At 38.5% G+C, this 26,385-nt stretch overlaps 1 protein-coding gene across 1 annotated transcript in view; it reads right to left on the bottom strand.

Moving 5' to 3' along the window:
• RP1 (RP1 axonemal microtubule associated) overlaps positions 1–26,385 on the bottom strand; it is a 364,241-nt gene that overhangs the window by 121,338 nt on the left and 216,518 nt on the right. The window contains 5 exon segments of the mRNA XM_035726960.1: positions 6–160; positions 2,660–2,811; positions 4,745–4,877; positions 21,547–21,633; positions 26,063–26,258. Coding sequence (XP_035582853.1) covers positions 6–160; positions 2,660–2,811; positions 4,745–4,877; positions 21,547–21,633; positions 26,063–26,258 — 723 coding nt within the window.

The raw sequence follows: 26,385 nt of genomic DNA, 5'->3' as shown, positions 1-26,385 counted from the left end.
ACTACCTTTCACAGGTGAAGACGGACTCAGTTGCAGTACCAGGTTCTCTGACCACGACCTTCTCACAATACCAGTACTGGGATTCCTCACTGGCCTCGCAGCGCAACAGCACCTTCTGCAGTTTTCCAAGTGACATTGCTTCCACTTGAAATGTATCGGTCTGGTGCAGGACACAGAGAAAAACCCCACAGAAATAACAGGAGTCCAGCACATGACAAATGCAGGCAATAATAGCCCAACACTTTAAAAGAGATAATGTTACTACAGTTAGCATCAAAAGGGGTAAGAAGGAAAGAAAAATAAGCAAATTACTTTGATCTATTCAAAATACATTTCTGTGCTTTTTTCTCTTGCAGTTTTATTTTCTCCATTTATAACAGTATCCAGTGTAAGAAATAAACCCTAATACAAAGGCTTCCAGTTTGTGGCTTTTCTCTTACTCAGATTCCTGCTCCTGTGACAAAGTTTAGTAGGTGGACAGGTTGAAAACCATGAGCCCTAATATGCAAAATATTTAGTTTCCATGGATATTGATATATTTTGAGGCACGTAGGAACAAATTTTTCCTTCCTACCTCCCTCCCTCCCTCCTTCCTTCCTTTCTTCTAGGCTTCAGCAATGCACATCACCTGTTGTAGCAGATGTGCTTGATGCCCCACCCCTGTCTTCTAGGTCCCTTTCAGAGTTCACCTTCTGCTTTTGTAGATAATTTAGACATGCTGAAGGCTTTCTTGCTCAACCCTCCTCTAGGTCTCACTGCCTCTTTGTCTGAGGGCTTCCCTCTTGTGGGAGAGTTTTGAGGGGTGTTCTTCAGGGTTTCTTAAGGTTCCTAGCAAGAAGGAGTTCCAGCTCCTTAATGTCCCTATATGGCTTTTCGCCCTTTCCTGCCTCACTTTCCCAGCTCCTTCACTCCAAAGGTAGTTACTGGGACCAACTCCCAAATAAATTACTTGTACCCCAGTCTTTGTCTTATGGTCTGCTTTGAAGCAAATCCAAACTACGATACCTCAAGGTCCAGAAAGATTGCCTAAACCAGCTTCCTGGTTACTTCTTATTTCTTCAAGTAACTTTAGTTTGGAAAATAGAATTAAATTAGGTCTATTACATATGCTACTGCATTTTGATTATACCACTGGACACTCTGTAGAGAAAAATGACAATAACAAGCTGAATCGGTGGTTAAGGATGTGAGCTGTGGCTGGTGTAAAATCATTCTGGTAATAAACTAAAAGGTTGTTGTCACAGTTTCTCAACTGCAAAACTCTTGAAATCATTTTGTATTCCCATTATATTCCATGCATTGAGGAAGATAATAGAAAAATCTGAAATGAGCCAGGGAAGAAAAATACTTTTATATCTCTGATTCTGAACCTCAAAACATACCAGTAAACCCACGTTTTTACTCTTGTCTATACGTTGATTGCAATTAAACTGCCCAATTTTAATTTCATCTATAATGCACCCTCCCCATTCTCTGGTAAATACTAGATACTGTAATGAACTGAGGATTGAACCAGATGACTTGTGAAATCTTAGCATGTAACCTCACATGATGCTACACACCAATAGACCAACCAGTAGACAACCAGCAAAGATGGAGATATATCACGAAATGGCAGGGTGAATGAATCTGGGACTGAAGGAAAGCTAGGAGGATTCCTTAGGGGATAACATCACTGATCACTTGGTGTAATAATAGTAATAAGATTATGACATATAAAACTTACTCAAAATTTCTACTCAAAATTAATTTACTTGTGATGACAAAAATTAGGCACAATTTTGCTTATTCCCTTATCCAAAGCAGACCCAGCTTTCTTCTTCATTCTGATGAAAGCATCTATGTAATCTGCTGTGACAATACAAGCTTAGGCGATCTTTAAAATCTCTGTCTCAAAATAATTCATGAACTCCAACTACAAAAAAAAATTGAGAAATAGCACTCTCAAACTGGTTTGAGAGCTTTCTTTCTTAAAAATATATCCTAGGGTTACATAATCCCTATTTTTAGTTACAGACCCCAAATAGTATTTTCTTTCTATATATAACAAAATAGCATTAAAAATTAACTGGGTTGATCATATATCTCACTGCCACTCCTCAAACATCTAATATATACAAGACGCATGCATATATATATATATATATATATATATATATATATATGTACACATACACACACACACACACACACAGGACAAAAGAGGAATAGTGAAGGGCTTAAGGTATGAAAATAATTTAGTTGGTTCCATTCAAGATGTTTTAAAGAAAGGCTACTGTGTTCCTATGTGAAATATACTATAATGGCCCTTCCATGACCTGACCTTTTAGAATAATACTTTGTCCTTTTTCAGTCCTAACAGGGTATGTTCATATATATCTTTCCCTGATATCATTTCATTTTTTTTCTTATACTATCACTAATTTTTAATGTAATTTTTCTTTGTTCTATTATTCACTGCTAGTAGAGTGTGTCCCATTTTTCTTTCAAGAACTTCTAAAACAAAGGATATTAGGAAGTCTGGTCAGGAAATCTTGTGTTAAAGATGTCCTAAAATGAAAACTTGAAGGCTGTCAAGCACTTTTCAGTTTTCAGTTAGAAGTGTTCACCTTCAGGGTAATTGCTAAACACAATGGGAAGGTTATTTGTGTGGACTCACCTGTCCTCTTTGAAATTTTACTGGCATGTTAGATTTGTCCAGCAGTCTAAGACCAGTGTCTCCCCTCTCTCCACAGAGACACAGGGAAACTTCGGACTCTGTTTCTGCTCGCTTCAGTTGCCCAGTATGGACATCAACATGGTATCTCACTACTGGCAAGCAAAGGGGAGAAAAACAAAAGAAAATTCATTACCTGGGAATTCGTACAAACAGAACCCAGATCCATGGGTTAAGCTACAGTAAAAAGCAGTTTATGAGAATTCCTCTAATCTGGACTTTCTATAACTATTGCAAGATTTTTAACTTTTTTTTTCAATTATTAACTTTAATTATGAATGGACATTTTTATACCTTGAACTGTGCCTTGAAGATTTGTAGCTTTTTCAAAAAGAGGAATAGAAGAATTTCTTTAAAGGTTGTGCTTGGGGCTCCTGGGTGGCACAGTTGGATAAGTGTCTGACTCTTGATTTTGGCTCAGAATGTGATCTCAGGGTATCGAGATGGAGCCCCATGTCGGGCTCCACACTCAGCACAGAGTCTGCTTAAGACTCTCTTTCTCTCTCTGCCCCTCTCCCCTGCTCTTTCTTCCTCTCTGTCTGTCTCAAATAAATAAATAAATCATTCTTTATGTTATGTTAATCACCGTACAATACATCATTAGTTTTTGATGTAGTGTTTCATGATTCATTGTTTGTGTATAACACCCAGTGCTCCATGCAGTCCGAGCCCTCCTTAATATCCATCACCAGGCTAAACCATCCCTCACCCCCCTCCCCTCTAAAACCCTCAGATTGTTTCTTGGAGTCATGGTTCATCTCCCCCTCCGATTCCCCCCCTTCATTTTCCCCTTCCTTCTCCTAATGTCCGCCATGTTATTCCTTATGTTCCACAAATAAGTGAAACCATATGATAATTGACTTTCTCTGCTTGACTTATTTCACTTCGCATAATCTCCTCCAGTCCCATCCATGTTGATGTAAAAGTTGGGTATTCATCCTTTCTGATGACTGAGTAATATTCCATTGTATATATGGACCACATCTTCTTTATCTATTCATCTGTTGAAGGGCATCTCAGCTCTTTCCACGGTTTGTCTATTGCAGACATTGCTGCTATGCACATTGGGGTGCATATGGCCCTTCTTTTCACTACATCTGTGTCTTTGGGGTAAATACCCAGGAGTGTAATTGCTGGGTCAAAGGGTAGCTCTATTTTTAATTTTTTGAGGAACCTCCACACTGTTTTCCAAAGTGGCTGTACCAACCTGCCTTCCCACCAACAGTGTAAGAGGGTTCCCCTTTCTCCACCACCTCTCCAACATTTGTTGTTTCTTTCCTTGTCCATTTTTGCCATTCTAACTGGTGTAAGGTGGTATCTCAAATAAATCTTAAAAAAAAAAAAGCCTGTTCTATTTATGACATAAGAGAACATTTCATGCTTAGTATTTTAGTGGCAAGGGTGGCAATGTTATTGTACATAAAATGCTTAAAGTTTAAACTGATGTAAGTGTTAATGAGAAAATACCTCCAAAATGAGGTGGTGGCATGAGGTGGCCAAATGGCCCCAGGCAGAGCCATATGAGGGCCAGACCTGACATTATATCTTTCTCATAGCCTCAGCCCCGAGACTATAGCTGAACCGTAGCTGAACCATACGAACCTCTTTGAGATTACACTTAATCCCAGCTCCACCAGTGAACTATGCTGTGAAACAGAAAAAGTCACTTCTCAATGGGTAAACAACCCTCTTGTTTAAATAGGGTAAAATAGGGGCACCTGGGCGGCTCAGTCAGTTAAGAATCTGCCTTGGCTCAGGTCATGATCCCAGGGTCCTGAGATGAGAGATCGAGCCCCAAGTCCAGCTCTCTGCTCAGTGGGGAATCTGCTTCTCCCTCTGCCCCTCCCCCTCCCTGCTCATGCATGTGCGTGCTCTTTCTCTCTAATAAATAAATAAAATCTTTAAAAAATGAATAAATAATAAAAAAGTAGAAAAAATATTCTGTAACTGAATAGTTCAGAAGTAAATTTAAGCAACTATAAAACAATTTGTGTACACAATATATGTTACTAAAAATTAATAATACACATGGAAAAATGGCTTGTCCTTGTTGTACTACAGGAAGCTCACAGACAATATCCCCCTCAGCTTGCATTTGAGAGAACCATGCATTTGCTGCAAAATCTAGGGGCTTCTTGCTCTTCATGTGTTGTATGGTCACCTGGATTTAGAAGAAACAGTGACCAAATTGTGTGATTTCCAATTCTCATAGAACTTCAAAACGCACCCCAGAAATTGCTAAAATGTACTTCATACTCTGACATTTATTGTTGGTAGTAGTAGTAGCAGTAGTAGGGGCTGTTGCTTATTATTTGACAGTTATTATGCTAAGTGATTTGTTTTAATTAACTCTTTTAACCATCACCAATTAGATTGGAAAAATTCTTATAATTTTATAGATAAGAAAATGGAGTCTTGGAGATTTAAAATGGACTCCATCTGATTCAAAGCCCTCAATTTCACCGTAGCAGTTGCTAAAGAAGCAATCTATAGGAAGAGTTCCAAAAGAGATTTTGTGTTCATTTTAGTCACCAAAGCAGGCACACCCCAGATTTTTGAAAATTGCTAATGTCTTTTAAATGCATTTCAATAGCCGTAGGCTGTGAATAGCCCTCAGCTGACACGGTCGAAGTGCCTCACTTCCCAGCAGGCAGCGGCGAGCTGCCTCTGCCTCCCAGCCTGGTGAACTCTCAACAAACTCCTCACTGGCTCTTGCTTTTTGGTGGCCATTTCACAAGAAGGCTCTCTTTGCTTTATCTTCCCCTTAACATCTCAGCAAAAGACTTCCAGAAGGAATCTCACAATTGCCTGCCTTTCCTCCAGTCACAGTGGATGAACTGTCTCTCTCCTTTGAGATGCTAGTTCATCTTCTAAATAAGTCTCTGGCCTCCTGAATTTCCTCTGCCTCCTAGCCTTGGGAGCAAACCCCACCATTTCCCAGGTTGCTTATCCTCACATAACCTGATGGCTGCCATTTTGGCTCCCTTCAAACCCTGCTTTTCAGCAGTTTCAACAGAAAGCATTCTAAAATAGAAATCTGATCATTGTGTATACTGCTCGTGACTTTTTCAATAGTCCTACCTATAGCATAGGATCCAAAATCCTCAGCACAATGAGCAGTTCATAATCAGGCCCTGCTGAACTTGATGGAGACTTCTCCCTCAAATCCCAAATCCAGTCATACTAATCTGTTATGGTTCCACAACTGGCCACATTCCTTCTCACCCCAGAGTTTCTGTGCACACTTTCATCTCTACATAGAACAGCTTTCGTCTGACTCATTACCTGCTGAATCTGCCCATCCTGTGTTACATGGCTGAGATAGAACCTCTTCTGAGAAGGCTTCTGTGAGTCTCTGGTCTCGGTTAGGTAACCTTATATTGTGATGCATGGCAATCTACCCATTCACGACTATGACTTAACACCTAATATATGACTGACTTGATGGAAGGGACCATGTCCTATTCATCTTGGTTCTTCCACAAGCTCTCACAAGGCAATCCTCAGGTTGTTTTTTGAATGAATGATTAAATAAACAACTAAGTGAAATGGGTATTTGTCAACAAAAGTAATAAAACTAAATCAGTACATCTGTTGCTAATGCCTGATTCTGTCTTTACTGCTCCAGGCAAGAGGCCATGAAAAGAACACTGGATTTGGAGACAGAAAAACTGAGACCAAAATCTAGATCTACCATTTTACAATTCATTTACCATTTCTCATTTGGCCATGAGAAATTTACGTAACCATTTTAAGTATCAGTTTTTTCATCCATGAAATAGCTCACATGGTTGTTGTGAAGATTAGATGAAATTATGTCTAAGAAATGTGCAAAACTTTTTATAAGCTGCACAAATAAATCATAGCCTACATTAGCCATATTTATATATGAATATTTCAATAAATATAAAAGTGATTAATAGAACATATTCCACTAAATTTGGAAATGTCCCTCTCTCTGAACTATATCATGCTTTATTTTTATAGCAATAAGATGAAAAATTCAGGATACTCAGAGAAAGAGACTAGTTATGAAGATTCATATGCTTTTTAACCCAAAGCAGATACAATGCTCAAATAAAATTATTTTTGCCATCCGTCTGAAGTTTTAAAACTTCAGTTGCCGCAGTGGTCCTGAAGTTCAGAGGCGGGGTTGTTTACGTAATTGGCAATTGGACAGACAGGAGTGGTGGATAAATAAAGAAGTGTAGCCCACATCCCACAGCTGAGGATCCGTATTATGAGCCATCTTGTTGCTAACGTCCTAGCAAGTGAGAAATGATGTTTAATCTTTTTATTTCCCCTCCTAAATCCCATTATGATATTTTTTCTTCATTGGGGACAAAAAGAGATATTACTTCCTGAATTACATAAATGAACATGCTCCTCAAAAGAGCAAGCAAATAGAATTCCTAAACAAAAAGAGCTAACCAAGGGTGCCCCAAGTGTTTGCGTGCAGATGACCGCAAGAAGTGGCACGCAGACCCTTGGCCTCCTCACAGTGACGTTTCTTACAGTGATAATCACAGCACTGCACTGGCTATAATTGGGAGTTTAACAAAAAATCCCTCTAACATCTAGGAGAGTATATAGATTATATGTGAAGTATGAACCAAAATATTTACATAACACAAGACTACATTAAAGCAGCATATCGATAAACACTTTTTTTCAATAAACACTTATTAAAAGAAACTAAGTTCTGTGAGGGTTAAGGATAATGTGAAGATTAGGATACAATAAGAATAATTTCAGATGGAACCTAGTGGATGCTTCAGATAAATAAGGGTCATAAGCAGGTGAATGGGAGTCTTCTGGATTCCGCATTTGAAACCTTCCCCATGAAGCATAAGGCTTCTATAAAATCATTCTATCTAAAACTCCAACAAGCTATTCCTCCACGCTAAACTCTCTGTGGAACTGGCAAGAAGCCTCTGGTTTCCAAGGCACCACCACCATCCCTCATCCTTAGAAGTACCCACTGTTGAGAGAGTCTTAACCATTTTACTTAATTGAGCACAATCCCACTAACTCCACTGAAAAAACTAACGAGCTTCATTTACCTTCAAAGTAATGATGCCACAACATAAAAAACAACAAATCTACGTTAATTTGTTTTGTTAAGCAGTACAGAGTGATAGCAGTGGTTCTTGACTGGGTGAGATTTTGCCCTCCCAGGGACATGTGGTAGCATCTGGAGACATTTTTGGTTGTCACAATTGGGGGTTGGGAAGGTGCTACTGGTAACTAGTGTGTAGAGGCCACGGATGTTGTTAAACATTCTACAATGCACAGGACAGACCCCATGACAAAGAATTATCCGGCCCCAAGTGTCAAAGTGCTAAGGTCAAAAAATCCTGGGATAGAAAGATAAAAATTTGATAATAGATAATTCAATAATTAAACAGAATGATTTAGGTAAATAAAGAGAGAGACATACGTCATAGATGTTATTTCCAGTTGTGTTTATTTCTGTTTATATTGCCATAATTTTTTCTATTATTAAGGTAATAAAATAGTTTTTAAATTATTAAAGTATTAAAATGAGTAATAAACCTTAATTATGAAAGTATAAACATCAAAATTCCTGGATGATCATAATGCATAAGCTCAGTCATACAGCAGCTAATGGCAGGACATGGTGAAGGACATATGTCAAGTGGGACAAACCTGAGATGGGATCACAAGACCTCCATTTATGTCCTGGCCATGCTACTTCCCAGGTTTACGGCCATGGGTAGAAGTTCTACATGACCTGTGGTCTTCAGGTTCTCATTTGCAAAACTGGCATACTTCTGTCTTGCCAGGTTGAAGAATGAATGTTTTAGAGCCAGAGTGCTTTATGTAATAAAGTGAGATAAAATTACCTTGTAGAAAATAGAAATAGAAAGTTATTTTCCAAAGCAGAGCTTTCTCAAGTGTGGGTTACTATATCTAGGAATATTGAAAAACATATTCATTTGGAACATCTGATTTGCCCAATTGGCAGTAAGAAAGTGGTACGTGTGCCTAAGAGTCAGACCACTTGTTTCTGAATCCATGTGCTAGCTCTGTGATATAGGGAATTGCTTATTGTCAATTCAAAAAACTCAACATCCTCAATTAGGATAATAATCCTATCTACCTTGTTATGGTATGAACATTAAAAGTGATTATCTATACACTGAGTGCTCAATAAACGTTTAGTGGTGCAGGTGGTGCTAAGAGGAGGAGGATCACAATTAATCACAGATATTAGAGATCAAAATTCTTAACTGTTATTTGGGCTTATTTGTGGTTCCTCTTCTCTAACATCCTCTTAGAGACTGCATAAGGAAAACTTCAGCCAAATGCTCAGTTCTTTATTATCAGAAAGAAGTTTCTATTCTAAATTCCTGACTCCTGCTCTACTTGGATGAGCTGACCAGGATTATTTGGGAAGACAGACAAAGGCCTCCGTTACCTCGCCTCCCCTAAGCCAATCTGAAGTAGCTTTTCATTCTTCTTCTCTTCCGGGCCCTCCCTGAATTTTCTAGCTCATCAGTCAAGAGGTCCATACACAGAAATACAATCCCTAACTTGGAGAGAATTCCAAAGCTATCCTCTCAGCCCCTCTTTCACTCATCCTATCCCTCCAGTAAAGCTCCCCAGTACTTCTAGTCTCCTGGATTCCTACTCATATAATCCTTGCATGCTTTCTCTGAGGTGGTTCCCATTCTGGTCCTCTGTAACACCAGGCAGGAGCACAAAAGAAAAAGGATGCCCATTTCCCTAAAACAGCAGGACCTGCCCTAACCTCTCCACGGATTTACCTCTTCCACTAAAGTGGAAGCCCTTCAGAGATGGCCTGGTAGCCTTTGCCCTACTTGTCCTTCGTGCCTATCTGTAGTGCCAACCAGGACACCCAGTGGAGTAAGAGTCGGGTCCAGGTGGGGTGGAGGTAGGGCCACCACTCTGGCTGGAACACACTGCATCTGGAGGGCAGAGAGAGCAGCCACCCCCTGTCCCAAGCTCCATATCATTCTTTCTTGCCTGTCAGGATTGAAATTAAATGCAATTCATAACCAACAAAAATTACCACCATCTATATTTATACTTTACTTTGTTTTATGAAATACTCTTCACATATATTATGTAACCCTAAATTTAATCTTATCTTTTCTTAAAGGAGAAATGACATACAACCAGTGTCAACCCTTTCTGAGAACTAAACTTGTGGCTAGTTGTCTGCTAGACCCTAGAAACAAAATAAAGATGTTTTAGGATGACAGAAGTTAAGAAAAATGTTTTTAGAAATCCTACTCTGAAGTGTCATAAACCTGTCATAAAACAAAAAATGTCCAAAACTAATGATGTAATGTACGGTGATTAACATAACATAATAAAATTAAAAAAAAATAAAATAAAATGCCCATTAAAAAAACAAAAAATGTGTAATACTACTGCTCTTATTACATATTCAATTTAGACAATGCTTCTTAAAAAAATAAAGCAAATAGTCACTGACACACTTTTTGGGCACTTGAAGTGTTTATAGTATTATATTAGATCTGGTCCTGGGGGCAGGGGAGCAAGTACTAATGTCAGTCATTAGTATTTCCTTTTTGGAGTTGGAAATATGAAAATAGAATAACATTTAAATGTGTTCTCAAAGAAGAACTCTAAGTGCTCTTGCAAATCAGACACAAAGTTAAGCTTGACTCTAAGCCTCATTTCTGGTACTGTTCCTTGTGATAACACCCTATTTGTTACAAGGACTGTACAAGAAGGATCAACTATGGTATTTACAACTGACTGAAGAACTATCAAATATATGAATTATCTTTGGTTCAAATAAGCTGGCACAACTTTTAGGATGTTTCTATAAACTGCTGGAGTCTTTTGAGATGAAACATTTGACTGGAGATTTTGTGAGAAGAGAAAGCTGGTGCTTCCTGCTGTTCATTGAACTAGAAAATCCTCAAAAACAACCATTTTTCTTGCTGCATTTTAGGACTTGCTCTTTCTCTTCTTTGGCTCTTTCTAGAACCCTGAAGTGAAGAACTAACTAAAAATGGAAAAGAACTGGAAATATTTACAAGATGCTTTAAACTCTAAAAAAATAAGGCAATTTTTACAGAGTTTAACTCATCTCAGGACTGCCTGGAGCTCATATCAAGTAAGTTACCATAACTAACCAAGAAGTAGTAGTATAAAAATAACAACAAATACACCTAAACCTATGACCCACTTCAGTTCAAAGGCATAGAAGAATCAAGAAATGTCAAGAGAGTTTCTGTTCTATTTGAGCCAGTTTATCCAAGTGAAATATGTAGCACATGCTGCAGAGGTAGCCTAACACTTGGAGAGAAAGTAGTCGGCCAAGAGTCAGGAGGAGGGCCTTTGGCCCTGACTGGGCTACTAACTCTGTGAGAACTGGCCAAGCCTCTGACACTCTCCAGGTTTTATTTCTTCATCTGTCCCTCACACAGGCCAAGGCTCTGCCATACAAGATTATTTCCCATTCCTTAAACACCAAGCAAAATTGTATGACTTCTGTTCATTTTGTACATAAAATCTACAAAGGATTTTGCATGCATTGTAAATATTTGTTACATAAACCCAAAATGTGTTTTATTAATTCATTCATTCCACAAATATTTATCCAACATCTACTACACTGTAGGTACTATTCAAGTAGTTGGGGTTATAACATTGAATAACACAAAGTTCCTGTTCTTATGTTGCTCAGTTTCTAGTGGGCAAGCAAATAAATTCAAAAAATCAGATAAGTGATGTGTCATAAAGAAAATAAGTCAGGCTCATATGATTGAGGGCAACTGGGGGCTTACCTTGGACTGTGGCAAAGGCCACTCTGAGGCAGAAGAGCAATATGGCTTGAACATAATGAGCAAGAGCAGAGTAGTCTGAAAAGGGGTCAGAGAGGGAGGCAACAGCCAGATTAAACAGGGGGAACAGAGGATCTGATTGATGTTTCTAAAAGCCTGCTCTTTGGAAACGGGGTAACAGGGAGAAAAAAGAAGAAGCTGAAAAGCTATTTTAGGAGGTTTCTGTAGTGAAAAGGAGAGAAAATATGCCAGCACAGACTAAAGTGACAATATTAAGGATGACTGGGTGGCTCAGTCGGTTAAGTGTGTGCCGTAGGCTCAGGTCATGATCCTAGGGTTCTGAGATCGAGTCCCGCATCGGGCTCCTTGCTCAGCAGGGAGCCTGCTTCTCCCTCTGCCTGTTCTACCTGCCACCCCCCAGCTTGTGCTCTCTCTCTCTGACAAATAAATAAATAAATAAAAATCTTTAAAAAATAAAGTGATAATAATAAGATGTAGAAAAATAGACAAACTTAAGACATGTTTTAGCAACAGAGGCAATAGGGGATTTTTCAGGGATTGGATTCTGGAAGCTAAAGAAATAAAACAATCCAGAAAAATGTGTAGAGTTCTGGTTTGGATAACTAGGCGGATGGTGACACCATCTACTCAGATGAGTAAGGCTGAGGGAGAAGCAAGCTGGGTGTGGAATGAAAAGCTCTGATTAAGCTTTGCCTCATTTTTTTCACTTGATATTCATAGCCTGTGAGATAGTCAGGGTAAGTATTTCTGAGCCCTATATTACAACAGGGAAAACTCAAAGAAAAAGCAAACAAAAGACTTTTTAGAAATTAAACATCTTTCAAGTCTTTGGACTCCACATCTAAGATTTCTTACTTCAATTTTAAATAGTCAAAGTCGATTCCAGGGAATAAAAATAGAAACCCCAAGATTCAAAAATAATTATTTTTACATGATAGTATTTCCTAAAATAAATTATTTTTATTTTTTTCAATATTCAAAGTTAATTACTATATGATTATGTTCAGTTATAGCCATCCTATTTGGGGGTTAAGCTATCTGTTATCTGGAATCAATTTAGTGACTTGGTTTAATATTTTACACCAGTATTTTGGAAGCTAAATAGCACAACTGGTTAATGTGTACTAATATGCCTGAGATAGCAAGTCAGACCTCCAAAAAGGTACCTAAGGTACGATCAAGGGGAAAAAAATACTTTCATACCCTGAATGGTATAAAAATGTACCACAGACTAACAGCCCCAAACTGCTACAGCATCATGAAATGGGGCAGCCAGTCCCTGCTAAAAATCTAAATGTTAAGCCAAAAAGCATATTTTCACCCATTTTAACTTGGGACACCAGGAATAATTTCAATGAACACTTGCTAAAAGCACTGGCTTCCCCAAACAATAGTATCCCATAAGTTCTCTCATTGTTCATCACCAGAAACTATTGGCTATAAACAGTGCATCCTTATCAATGGGGTAAAATCTTCATGGCATACACCCCAATAATGGCAGACTTTCAGATTTCTCAGTCCACAGAAGATAGCCTTTGATTATGATAGAACTAATTTTTTTTTGAAAACAGTATTTCTTTTTGGCTTTCAGATTAGAGCATCATCTACTATACTTCTACCTATACTAAGACCCAAAGCCTCAACTTTTGCCTTAACTCTGATACAGAGCTGCCAAATGTGAGTACTATAAAAATGTCAGTATAGCTGAGGGGAAAAAATGCACTGATATTAAACCTCAAAACCAAACCTTATTTTAGGATAAATGTGGGAAAAGAAAAAGGGTGAGTTCCACAAAATATTATTTCAATGGAACATACTGTCATTCCTTTTAAAACAAACAAATAAAGTGCTTAAGGAATGACAGTATCTTTATCATATAAAATCTTCAGCATTTGTCTTAATTTCCTAAATGAATAAAAACAATTTTACACAATTCACAGTGCTCACCATAGCACATACCCTCCCCAATGTTTATTTTTTATGTATTTAAACAATAATTAAAAAATCATATATTTTAAAAAAAATTTTAGTAATGGCCTCAACAGAAACTAAGGTTCATTTGCTGAGCTCCCCCTGCTGATTTACAGCAGCAAATATTAGTTGTTTCACAAGAAAACATTAACATAAAACTCACTCTTGGTTTCTTAGAAACCTAAAATTCCTGGATTACTTTAAGAAATTTCGACTAAGTAGTTAAATACATGTCCTAAAAATAGCTGACTAACACAGACATACAGTGGTATTTACAATGTCTCAATTAACACATCAGAGTTCAATACTGAGGTTATAACACCTCAGTCAGGTTACCCAACCTTTCTGCTCAGAACCTGAGAGGTGGGAGAAATCAATTTAGCTCCTTCAATAAATCCTTTGGAAGACAAATGCAGTGAGAGAAGCATTTCACTCAGTTAGACATGAGTGATTTGAGATATTTAATTAAAATTAAAACTCTAAAAAGAACAAAACCACAATCTGGTTTATAGTTGGGTTAATTATGGAATAAACTTTTTAAAGACCAGTATTACATCTTAGTCAGGTGGACTTACTCAAACTTTTTTTTAAATTTTTTATTGTTATGTTAATCACCATACATCATTAGTTTTTGATGTGTTCCATGATTCATTGTTTGTGCATAACACCCAGTGCTCCACGCAGAACGTGCCCTCTTTAATACCCATCACCAGGCTAACCGATCCCCCCAGCCCCCTCCCCTCTAGAAACCTGTTTGTTTTTCAGAGTCCATCATCTCTCATGGTTCGTCTCCCCCTCCGACTTACTCCCCTTCATTCTTCCCCTCCTGCTATCTTCTTCTTCTTTTCCTCTTAACATATATTGCATTATTTGTTTCAGAAGTACTGATCTGTGATTCAACAGTCTTGCACAATTCACAGCGCTCACCATAGCACATACCTTCCCCAATGTCTGTCACCCAGCCACCCCATCCCTCCCACCCCCCACCACTCCAGCAACCCTCAGTTTGTTTCCTGAGGTTAAAAATTCCTCATCTCAGCAAGGTCATATGATACATGTCTTTCTCTGATTGACTTATTTCACTCAGCATAACATCCTCCAGTTCCATCCACGTCGTTGCAAATGGCAAGATCTCATTCCTTTTGATGGCTGCATAATATTCCATTGTGTATATATACCACATCTTTATCCACTCATCTGTTGATGGACATCTTGGCTCTTTCCACAGTTTGGCTATTGTGGACATTGCTGCTATAAACATTGGGGTGCACGTACCTCTTCGGATTCCTACATTTGTATCTTTGGGGTAAATACCCAGTAGTGCAATTGCTGGGTCGTATGGTAGCTCTATTTTCAACTGTTTGAGGAACCTCCATACCGTTTTCCAGAGTGGTTGCACCAGTTTGCATTCCCACCAACAGTGTAGGAGGGTTCCCCTTTCTCCACATCCCCGCCAACATCTGTCGTTTCCTGACTTGTTCATTTTAGCCATTCTGATGGGTATGAGGTGGTATCTCATTGAGGTTTTGATTTGGATTTCCCTGATGCCGAGCGATGTTGAGCACTTTTTCATGTGTCTGTTGGCCATTTGGATGTCTTCTTTGGAAAAATGTCTGTTCATGTCTTCTGCCCATTTCTTGATTGGATTATTTGTTCTTTGGGTGTTGAGTTTGATAAGTTCTTTATAGATTTTGGATACTAGCCCTTTATCTGATAGGTCATTTGCAAATATTTTCTCCCATTCTGTCGGTTGTCTTTTGGTTTTGTGGACTGTTTCTTTTGCTGTGCAAAAGCTTTTTATCTTGACGAAATCCCAATAGTTCATTTTTGCCCTGGCTTCCCTTGCCTTTGGCGATGTTTCTAGGAAGTTGCTGTGGCTGAGGTGGAAGAGGTTGCTGCCTGTGTTCTCCTTTAGGATTTTGATGGAATCCTGTCTCACATTTAGGTCTTTCAACCATTTGGAGTCTATTTTTGTGTGTGGTGTAAGGAAAGGGTCCAGTTTCATTCTTCTGCATGTGGCTGTCCAATTTTCCCAACACCATTTGTTGAAGAGACTGTCTTTTTTCCATTGGACATTCTTTCCTGCTTTGTCAAAGATGAGTTGACCCTAGAGCTGAGGGTCCATTTCTGGGCTCTCTATTCTGTTCCATTGACCTATGTGTCTGTTTTTGTGCCAGTACCGTACTGTCTTGATGATAACAGCTTTGTAATAGAGCTGGAAGTCTGGAATTGTGATGCTGCCAGCTTTGCTTTTCTTTTTCAATATTCCTCTGGCTATTCGGGGTCTCTTCTAGTTCCATACAATTTTTAGGATTATTTGTTCCATTTCTTTGAAGGTGGACTTACTCAAACTTCTAGCAGAGCCCCTTGCACGTAGTGGGTGTTCTAACAGCACTTCATGAAGTACTTTGAATATAAATACAATTGTATATGCCTTTAGGCATCTCTGTTATTATTTATTTTAACATCAAAGTCCAAAAAAGACAGACCTGTCACTCTTTTCCTCCCACTCAGACACATTGAAATATAAAAGGAAAATTACTTTGGTCCTGATCTGTCCTAAAATATAGAGTTAATTTAACTAGGACTATACTAGTACTGGTAAGGAAAAGTCCTTTAAGAAAAGGGAAATATTGATTAAGAGGAATATATAGAAGATATAAAGATTACTAAATTGTTTCACTGGGCAATGCATGCAGTTGAATAGAACTTTATGTTGCATAGGGATAAACTTCCATTGCAATTGTGAAATACTGAGAAAACAGATATTGCCTAAGGCTTAATTATCAGACAGAAGATGGTAGTCATGCACACAGAATTCTTTGTACATGCATGAGTAGGAATGCAAGACATGACAATGAAAGATCTGTAGGTCAATGCATTTATCAACTGACTCTACCTAAACTAGGTCAAGCAACTTGTGTCTGACAAAATCCAAGCTATTGAAAGACCATTCAAACACAAAATACTTCAGCTTTGCAAATAGACACTTTCCCTCTCATTGGGGAAAAGTCATTTGACGTATATATGTAGTTATGCAATATTTCATGATCATCCACGTGCAGCACTGATACCTGAAATAGGCAATCTCCAAATACCTTTCCACTAACCATCTCTCCCTGCTCTGCCCTTACTCATACCTCTCCACTCTTCAAGGGCCTCTTGTTCATAAAACCTTCCTGGTTCCTCTAGGGCACATATCTTTCTTACTGGAAATCTATGACTGTTAGGTCCTGTACACTGTTGGACCTTTAACTGCCCTCTAATTAATGTATGGTTGCTACTTGATCTTGCTTCTCCACCCAGATTGAAAGCAGAACCTATGGTTTATTCTAGATTGTATCATGGCAATGGCTAAGGCCAGACCTATAGTGAGTTCACCATTTTCTCTTAGATATGCCATCATAATCCAATAATTCACCTAGCTGCTTCTAGGTTGAAAGCAGTTCCTTGGGATTTCACATTGATCACCTCCCCCAGAACTCTCTGTAGCTTGGAGATTTCAAAAGAGTGGATTAGCACATTGGCTAGTCATCTTCTATATCATATAAATTATAAACCCCTATTTATTATTAACTATGATTAGATTCATACAAACATAAGTCATACATCTCAGTGTGCAATTGTTATATCTCTCAGTCAAAGATGCCCTCTGTATATTGATCCCTAGATTGTTCACTTCTTCACCGCGGGCTAAGACTTATTAGCTCAAAAGCCACCAGTAGGTGGCAAACTCGAATTTTCTAAGTTTAAAAATAGCCCAAACAATTCAATTTTACCACACACACACAAACACACACACACACACACACACACACACACACACACACACACAAGATAGCCTGAACAAGCAAGTCTTTAGCCATTTAGAGCCTGCCTGCTTTGCATACCCCACAAAAACCTCACCCAAAAGCTGTTACCTATTGCTAATATAGGGCCTTGTGGTGATGAGGCCCCAAGCTGCTGCTGCTGTCCTTTGGAGCTCTGTGACAGAGACCCCCCACTCTGCTGCTGAGAAACCTAGACATATAAGCCCCCTCTCCTCAGATCTTGCTCTCCCTGGGAGTTCCTTTACCCTCCTTCCCTACTGAGTAGCAACCCCACACCCTAGGCTCTGCACAGACTCCTGCTATGAGGGTCTTTTCCTGCATGCAAACCTGTCAAGGGCTCGCACAATGAAATTTGTGTGTCCTACTATTGCTGCCTCCTGGTCATAGCTTTTTCCTCAATTGTCCCCAAAATGCCTCAAATCTCTATAGTAATGCACAATATTCATTTCAAGGAATGTTAATAGATTTTACCTGAAATTATGGGTCCCATGGTGATTTTAGTTTGGAAATGCTGTTAAACAGTTTTCTTTACCACAGGGCATTTCAGAGCCTTCAATACAGTTATATGCATCGCAAATCTCCAAGAGAGGAATGAAAAAGTCAGTGTCTTACAAACTCATTTCACCACAGAACTATTTCCTGGGAGTATCTTGTGAAGGCAGGAACATGGTCAGGCTCTCACACCAGAAGTGGCCCCTGGGCTGAGGTAGGTGGGCATTAAAGAGGAAAGTAACTTCTCTGTTGTCTCGTACAAATACTAGTTCCTAAATGTCATTATCCACTAAAAGAAACCAGAGCTAGAGAGAAGAAAGTATTAGATGAGCCCGAAATATCTTTTTGTGCCAGAAAAGTAAAGAAGTGCTCAAAGTATGGATGGTGACAGGAAAGGAAATAGAAAATAGAAGCTTGAATGGTCTCCCACTAGACAAATGTAGAGTGATTTTAGCATCCAAATAAAGGATGATAAAAACAGATTAAACCCATCAAACAAAATAAGAATCCATTAAGTTCATGCTGGTACAAATTGAATAAAAATTTTAGGTGAGGGAGAAAAGAAAGTTCTACCTTGTAATAGAATGCCAAATAATAAATAGAGAAGTAATGATACAATCAGAAAAATCCCCATTTGGCAAGCATTCTAGCAATAATTGATTCTGGCAAGGATCATCAATAGATGCTAAAATTAGCAGATGAAAATTTTATGAGAACAATGTATCTCCCCCCAGAATACTATTGATCATTAATTAATAAGTATAAAATACATAGGATTTTACATTGAAGAATTGTGCTAGCTAGACACCACTCTAATCAACGGCTCCAAGTGAGCATTACCAGGCATGGAAAGAAGAGATACTGTGTACCTCTAGATATGAGGCACTGAATGGAACACACCAACCCTTCTGTGGAATTTCTGCCAAAAATGAATAATTTGAATCTAATCATGACAAACATAAATTGAAAGCATTTTACAAAGTAATAGGCCTGTACTCTTCAAATATATCAAGGTTATGACAGACAAGGAAAGACAGAATCTTTCCACATTGAAGGAGATTAAGGAAACCTGACAATTAAACATAACTCACTATCCTGGATCCTGGATTGAATCCTTGTTTTGGGGAAATAAACATTGAAAAACTTAATGGGCAATGGGCAGTGTATCTGTAACTATCACTCAAATGATTGAGAAATATGCACAGGTATACACACACACACATAGCTATTTTAATAGAGAATGATAAAGCAAATGGGGTACAATGTTAACTGGGTTCTGGGTAAAAAAAATTTTATTCCAGTCTCATAATACTTTTACAAATTTGAAATTAATTTAAAATGAAAAAATTTAAAAAATTGAGCCATAGGAAAAGTCCCTTTTTCCCCATCACTTTGGTGATTTAATCATAGTTCTAGTTACTCAATTCATTTGTTGATTTGACTAATCTGTTCTTCACAGAAACCTATGCCTCCAACTCAAAGATGGATGATGCATCCTTTGGTTCCAAGAACTGAGCACTCCCACCTCAGAGTGCTCTTCTTGGGGCTGTTTTCCATGCCCCTTGGAGGGTCACCACATAGTGATATTGCTACTCCTCTGAATACTCTTCTCACTTAAAGGCCCCAGAGAAAGCACAAGCTGTGCTAGTAACCATAGGCCAATAAGGGGAGCCTTACTGGGGAGCTCTTTCCTAAAACGTCTGACTCGTCTTTTCCAATAACTCACAAGTACAGAATTTATAATTTTGCCAAACTTTGCAAGTTCCATGGGTGTTGCATCCTCCTAAAGGGTCACTTTCTGTCTCTCCTCTGAATGCTTCTTAATAGAGAAACTTTAAAGTCAACATACGGTTTCTTCCCATTCTCTACAGCATTTGGCACAATGAAGGGCATTTATTAGGTGCTCAGAAAATACCTCTTGTCTAACTGACTGAAACACACTTATCTGTTCTTGTATTAGAACGGTAGTTTTCATTGTATTAGTTATGTGCTAAGAAATGCTGCAATATACATTTCAGCAAATTTAATATTTTCTCATTTACGTTCATTATACAATCAAGGATACAACAATAAAAATCACAGATAAGAATTAAGAAAGCTTTTAAATGCAAAAATGATAAATTTGCTAGATTCTATCAAACTTATTAAAAATTTTAAACATCAAACATGTTAAAATAACATAACATGTACTATAAAGGAATCAGCCAGTGACAGACATGGTATTTAAAGCTAGAAAGCAGAGATGTTCTAGAAATCAAACCATAGCATCTGACTCCACAATAATGCTTCCATACAGAAATCTCATGGCTTTTAAAAATAAGTCAGTCAGAGAAAGGCATGTATCACATGATCTCACTGATATGAAGACTTCTTGATCTCAGGAAACAAACTGAGGGTTGCTGGAATGGTGGGGGGTGGGAGGGATGGGGTGGCTGGGTGATAGACATTGGGGAGGGCACCATTGCTATGGTGAGTGCTGTGAATTGTGTAAGACTGTTGAATCACAGACCTGTACCTCTGAAACAAATAATACATTATATGTTAAAAAAAAAAGAAGATAGTAGGAAGAGAGAAATGAAGGGGGGGCTATTGGAGGGGGAGACGAACCATGAGAGACTATGGACTCTGAGAAACAAACTGAGGGTTCTAGAGGGGAGGGGGCAGGGGGATGAGTTAGCCTGGTGATGGGTATTAAAGAGGGCACGTACTGAATGGAGCACTGGGTGTTATACACAAACAATGAATCATGGAACACTACAACAAAAACTAATGATGTAATGTATGGTGATTAACATAACATAATAAAATTTTAAAAAATGGAAAAAAATTTAATTGCCATCTATTTTTGAAAACAAACTTAAGGCCCAGTGATAGTGCTTAAGATCTCAGTAATATTATGTATCAACTATATGCAAATAGAATTTTAATTTAAAAAAATCTCAGTCCTTGGAGTCTAACACACAATAAGACCTTTATTAAGTGATCTTAGCCAAGTCAATTAAGTTTATTGAGCCCTCGTTTTCTCATCTATACAAATGGGTACTCATGGTACCTAAATCAAAGAGTTGCTTAAGTAACAAAAATATGGTTGTATTTGTAAGGCAGTTAGCATATGGGTAAGAACTTAGCAAACATATTATTACTGCTATTGTTATTGCCATGATGAAATAAAAAATAAAGAAAAGGCAGGATCCCAAAGTACATACATAGCCATGATTCAATTTCATTAAAGGGGTGAAATATATATTAATGTGTGTGTATATATGTGCATGTGTAAATGTGCATATAATATATTCATATCTTTATATGTATTTCTATGTATAAATATGTAATATATACATTTATATATAAACACATGTGTGTATGTGTATGTAGAGAGAAAGAAAATGAGTTCAAGAGAATGATTCATAGAAAAAACTGGAAGAAAGTGAACAACCCCAGTGGTCATTGAATGATCAATGAGTAACAACTCATTTTTTTCTTATACCTGACTGTATTCTTCAGATTACCTTTGTAAATATAACTATAAAAATGCTATTTTTAAGAATCTCACAAAGATGAACGCTATTTTTGTTTAGAATGTTATAACCCAAAAATTGTGTTCACATTAATTTACAACAATTAGGAAAATATGTTCTTTCTCATTGCTTTAAAAAGCCTCCTTCCTTCTTTTCATAATAAATACTAAACACAAAATAAAAACCATTACCCTCTGTAAGCGCCACTCAGGCTGCTTGCTAGTCCCATCATGTCCTAGCCTGATCTTATATATTTTTCCAATGTTTCATATTTCAACCTGAATGACATGCAAAGAAGAAACAATTAGCAGTTTAAAATTAAGCACATTAAAAAAATTCATTTTCTTCTTCTTACTAAATGCATTTTTTTTTATTGCTAATAACTGGAAAGCTCTCAGGGAACCTCTCAGAGTCTAGCAATGAAGTCTTCTCAACATCCACTAGTGGACTCCACAGACAGAATATGAAACAGAAAAATCACGAGACTTGACTAAAAATATGCAGAAGGAGTCAGATGAAAGAATAAGATAAAGAACATACATATGCTCAGCTCTCTGACTACCACACATTTCTCACTGGAAGCCAACATCTTCTGAGCTGCACCCAAAGATGGGCTCTTATTTTAAAAAGAAAAAAAAAGCAATTTTCATCAAAGCTAAATATAGCTATTTCTACAAGCTTAAGGAAAAGCGCCAGTGAGTCTAGAACTTGCTTCTACTCTGAAAATCCTCTCTTGTTTGATTATAAACTACCACATAGATGTCAAGGACAAGAAACAAACCTGCCCGCAGAGTATGTATACTTGGTTAGTTTTTGAAATGTCCCAAGAGTATTTGTTAATCCAGGTAGCATTATAGAGAACTGGCTTGGGAATCATTTTGAGTTCAATTGGTATCCTGGCTATTGCAACCTGAATAAAATATGGTATTGTACAACTCTGGATCTCAATTTCTTTATCTGTTGGATGGACATAATGTCTATTGCATACAATTTTCAGTTTAACTAAATAAATGTTTATTTAGCTCAATAATGTAAGCATTATGCAAGGCTACAAGGCATACAAAGATAAAAATTATGGCATAGTCCTATCATAGAGAAATTTATAATTTGGTAAGGGAGACAGATTTATAAGCAGACATTTTCAGTATAATAAGAGAAGTGTGAGAATTAAAAAAGGCAGTATACCACCTGGTTATTTAATAGCTTAAGTAACATCCTTATCATTATTTCTACTACAGGTACTCATCTATCTCCACAGACTAGAGATATGAATATAGATAGGCACTTGCATATTATATTTGACTTATATCATTGCCTACCTATAAACTCGACCCCAAAAGAGCTAGGACAGTCAAGTGACCCAGAAGCTATCAGAATTCTTCTTGCATGCCCATTTCCCACACTTAGAAATTCTCTTTTTTTTAAGATTTTATTTATTTTAAAGCAAGAGAGAGAGAGAGAGCAGCGGGAGGAGCAGAGGAAGAGGGACAAGCAGACTCTGCACTAAGCGCAGGGCCCAACACAGAGCTCGATTCCATGACCCTGACATCATGACCTGAGCTGAAATCAAGAGTCAGACCCTCAACCAACTGAGCCACCCAGGTGCCCCAGAAATTCTCTTTTTTAAGGGTCCATCACCATTACTACTTTCCCCCATAAACTGTAGCAGCTAGACCAACTAGCTGATAGGGCTATTATATCACCAGGCCAAGAAAGACTATGCTGGCATTGACTGGGAGGGAGGAAAAGAGGCTGTTAATCCCCCACAACACTTCCCCCCGCTTTCTTATTCCCAGAGCTGATCTTGGTGGCAGAACGCAAAAGCTAGCTCTTCTCAGCAGAGGAAGTTAAGAAGTTATCTTGCAGTGTGGGCCTAGTTTCTCTCTTAAAGTTAAACCAGCCGTTGGAGATTTTTCAGAAGTGTAAACTTTCTCTTTACACACATTCTAAATGAAAAAATAAAGGGCTAACTGAACAGTCAGGTTATAACGTACATGACCTCATGACTGCCCCCCTGTTATTTCTGGAGAATGTAACTACCAGGCAACGAGCTCAGCTATGTGGCAGCCAGGGAGCAAGTGCTTGGCATATATGGTCTCTTCCAATCTGTACATAGCCCTGTGAAGAGTAAAGCTCTTTAAAGACTCAAAGAGGCTAAGTAATTTATCTAAGGATACATAGCAGGATACACAGGTCCAAAAGTAAAATTCAGACCCAAGCCTGTTTGATCAGAAATGCCACACTGTCCTTAAAAAAAAAAAAAGTTATGTGTTCACTTTGGGATTGGAAGGCAGGGAAAAAGAATAAAAGACTAATGCAAAAGTTGCAGATGATATCAGTGAAGAAGACCAAGGGAGTCAATGCCCACAAAAGTGAAAGCTTATAGGGATGAGCTGCCTTGTCCTGATTTAAGGTTTTCAGACTACCAAGAGGCCCATTGCTCCTTAAAACCCTAGACCGTGCTTCTCAAACATTAGTGTATACACAGGTTACCTGGGAATCTTCTTAAAATACAGACTCTGATTCAGTAGATCTGGGGTGGGGCCTAAGAGTCTGTATGTCTAACCAGCTTCCAGGTGATGCCCATGCTGCTGGTCTGGGTCTATAAGGCCTTAGACTCCTGGCGGGGGGGCGGGGGGGATCATACCCAGCCCTGAGTCTCTGCCACTGAGGTAGTAGCTTGGAGCTGGGAAAGTCCCTGATCTCACTTCACAGTAAATAGAAGCTAGAAGCTAGAAACAACCATGCTAATGCTATTGACCAGGAAAGAAAGGGTCCTTAGGAACTGTGACATCTGTAGTTAGCAGACCACTTCCCATCTCCCCATCTGTAACTGCAACATCTGTAGTTAGTAGAGCACTTCCCATCTACCCATCTGGTAACTGCAACATCTGTGATTAGTAGAGCACTTCCCATCTCCCCATCTGGTAACTGCAACATCTGTGATTATTAGAGCACTTCCTATCTACCCATCTGGTAACTGCAACATCTGTGGTTAGTAGAGCACTTCCCATCTACCAGAGGCAGTGTGTGAGGCATACATTCCCAAACATTTTTACAACTAGCCTTTTAAGTTAGTATTATTACCTGCCTCTCACTCCTTACTAAGAAGGAAATTAAAGATTAATGAGGATAAGCAATCTGTTCACGGTCACAGAACTAATGAGTGGTCAGTCTGGCTTTGAACCTGGTCTGCATGATTCCAAGACCTCCATTCTTCACTAATTAACTACATTTCTTATATGTCAATAGAATTTTTAAAATGTATATGTGTTTCTCTCTCTTATAAATTGCAGACTACCCTGAAATTTAGGAAAAAAAAACAGATATCATTGCCTCCACTCTATATGTAAAAATAATGCTGGCCTGGAGAAAATAACTGACATAGCCAAGGTCACATGGTATATATATATGGTAAGCTAGGTCTCTAATGCAGCTCACCAGATTTGCAGCCTAGTACTAGAACTGGGATTCTCAGCCTTGGTTGCACTTTAGAATCATTTGGGGAGCTTCTAAAAGCCTCAATACCTAGGCTGCTCCCTAAACTAAATACACCAGAGCTCTGGAGGTGGAACTGGGCATCAGTTTTTAAAGCCCCCAGGTGATTGAATGTGCAATCAAGACTGAGAATCTATACCATTCATTCTAAGACTGGAACCTGAGTAAATGTTTCCAGAAAAACATTGACAGGATTTGTCCAAACATGCCACAGGTATATTATGGGTAATAATAGACTTTTGTGGGGTAGCCTAAGGATCAAACCATACAAGCCTCTGAGTTCTAAACAATCGTCTTCAAATAATCTTTTGAAATGCGTTTGTTGTATAAGGTATGACTGCCCGTGCATTGAGCCAACATGCTCCTTCATGACTGCATGACTGCTTTTCTTCGCTACAGGTTTAATGTGGAAACCACTTTGGGATTAGTGTTTGCTAGGTACTGAGACCTCAAACGGCCTTGGCAGAATTCCTGGTGACTTGAGATGGCCTCAATCATTCACTATTCTCTATGCAGCCTACAAAACAACTATTCTCCAAGAAGAACAACTGCTGTTTAACAGTGCACTCTGTGGGGCTGAGGGTGAATTAGTGAAGTGGAATGTAATTGTCCTAATTGAAATTTGTCCAAAGCCCTGAGGGACTAGGAGAGGCAACCAGTGATACTCAAAATAAATCATCCCAGTGTTCTCTGATGCTAAGAAGAGAGATATTTGAATGGGCATAGGCAGAGCTTCAAAATATGGCGTCTGAAGATGCCAAGAAAATGATCTCACACTCATACTGCTCCGCTGAGCAACAGCTCAGATACTTGTATATGCAAGAATACAAAAGAAGGGTTTTCATTACCAGAAGAATTTCTAAATGGCTTATAATCTGGTGATAATTTGAGTTGAGGTTGATGGTTTATGGGGCCAGTTTCAAACCAATGGCCTAAAACTAATTGCCTTTAAAGAAAGCAATTTTCTTCTACAGCTTTCTTTGCTTATATAAGATATGTGAATAAAAACACCGTTTCCTGTGATGATTACAATAGGCATTAGGATAACTTATGGGGATTTTAGCAGACCAGATTATTTTATACAGGACACACCCTTTCCTACACACACACACACACACACACACACACACACACACAGCCACACCCTTCTGTATTACAGAAATAAATTTGGGATGTTCAAAAAACAATATTATAGCCAATATTGTTTGCCCAAAACTCATCCTCCTGTCTTGGAAGGAAAAGCCGCTCTTGGCTGTCCTTGCTAAGACTTATTGGTCCAGCGACCCCTTCATCTCCAAACACCCAGAGTGTGACATTGGCTTGAGTCCCTGTATTCTCCATCAGCACTAACGCCTTCCATTCATCTTCTGAGAGAAGAGTCTTACTGCTTTGGGAAGTCTGATTTCTTCGATGGAGGAAAAAAAGACATTAGTGGCAGATCAGATGCAACATCAGGCTGACAGAATCCTTTGTCACATGGAGCCCAAGGACATCAAAACAGAGGAAGGGAGGGGCAGGACAGGGAAGCACTG

Source organism: Zalophus californianus, chromosome 4, assembly GCF_009762305.2.
Source record: "Zalophus californianus isolate mZalCal1 chromosome 4, mZalCal1.pri.v2, whole genome shotgun sequence".
Classification (NCBI taxonomy): domain Eukaryota; kingdom Metazoa; phylum Chordata; class Mammalia; order Carnivora; family Otariidae; genus Zalophus; species Zalophus californianus.
The sequence above is the reverse complement of the archived record's forward strand: the minus strand, read 5'-3'. Positions and strand labels throughout refer to the sequence as shown.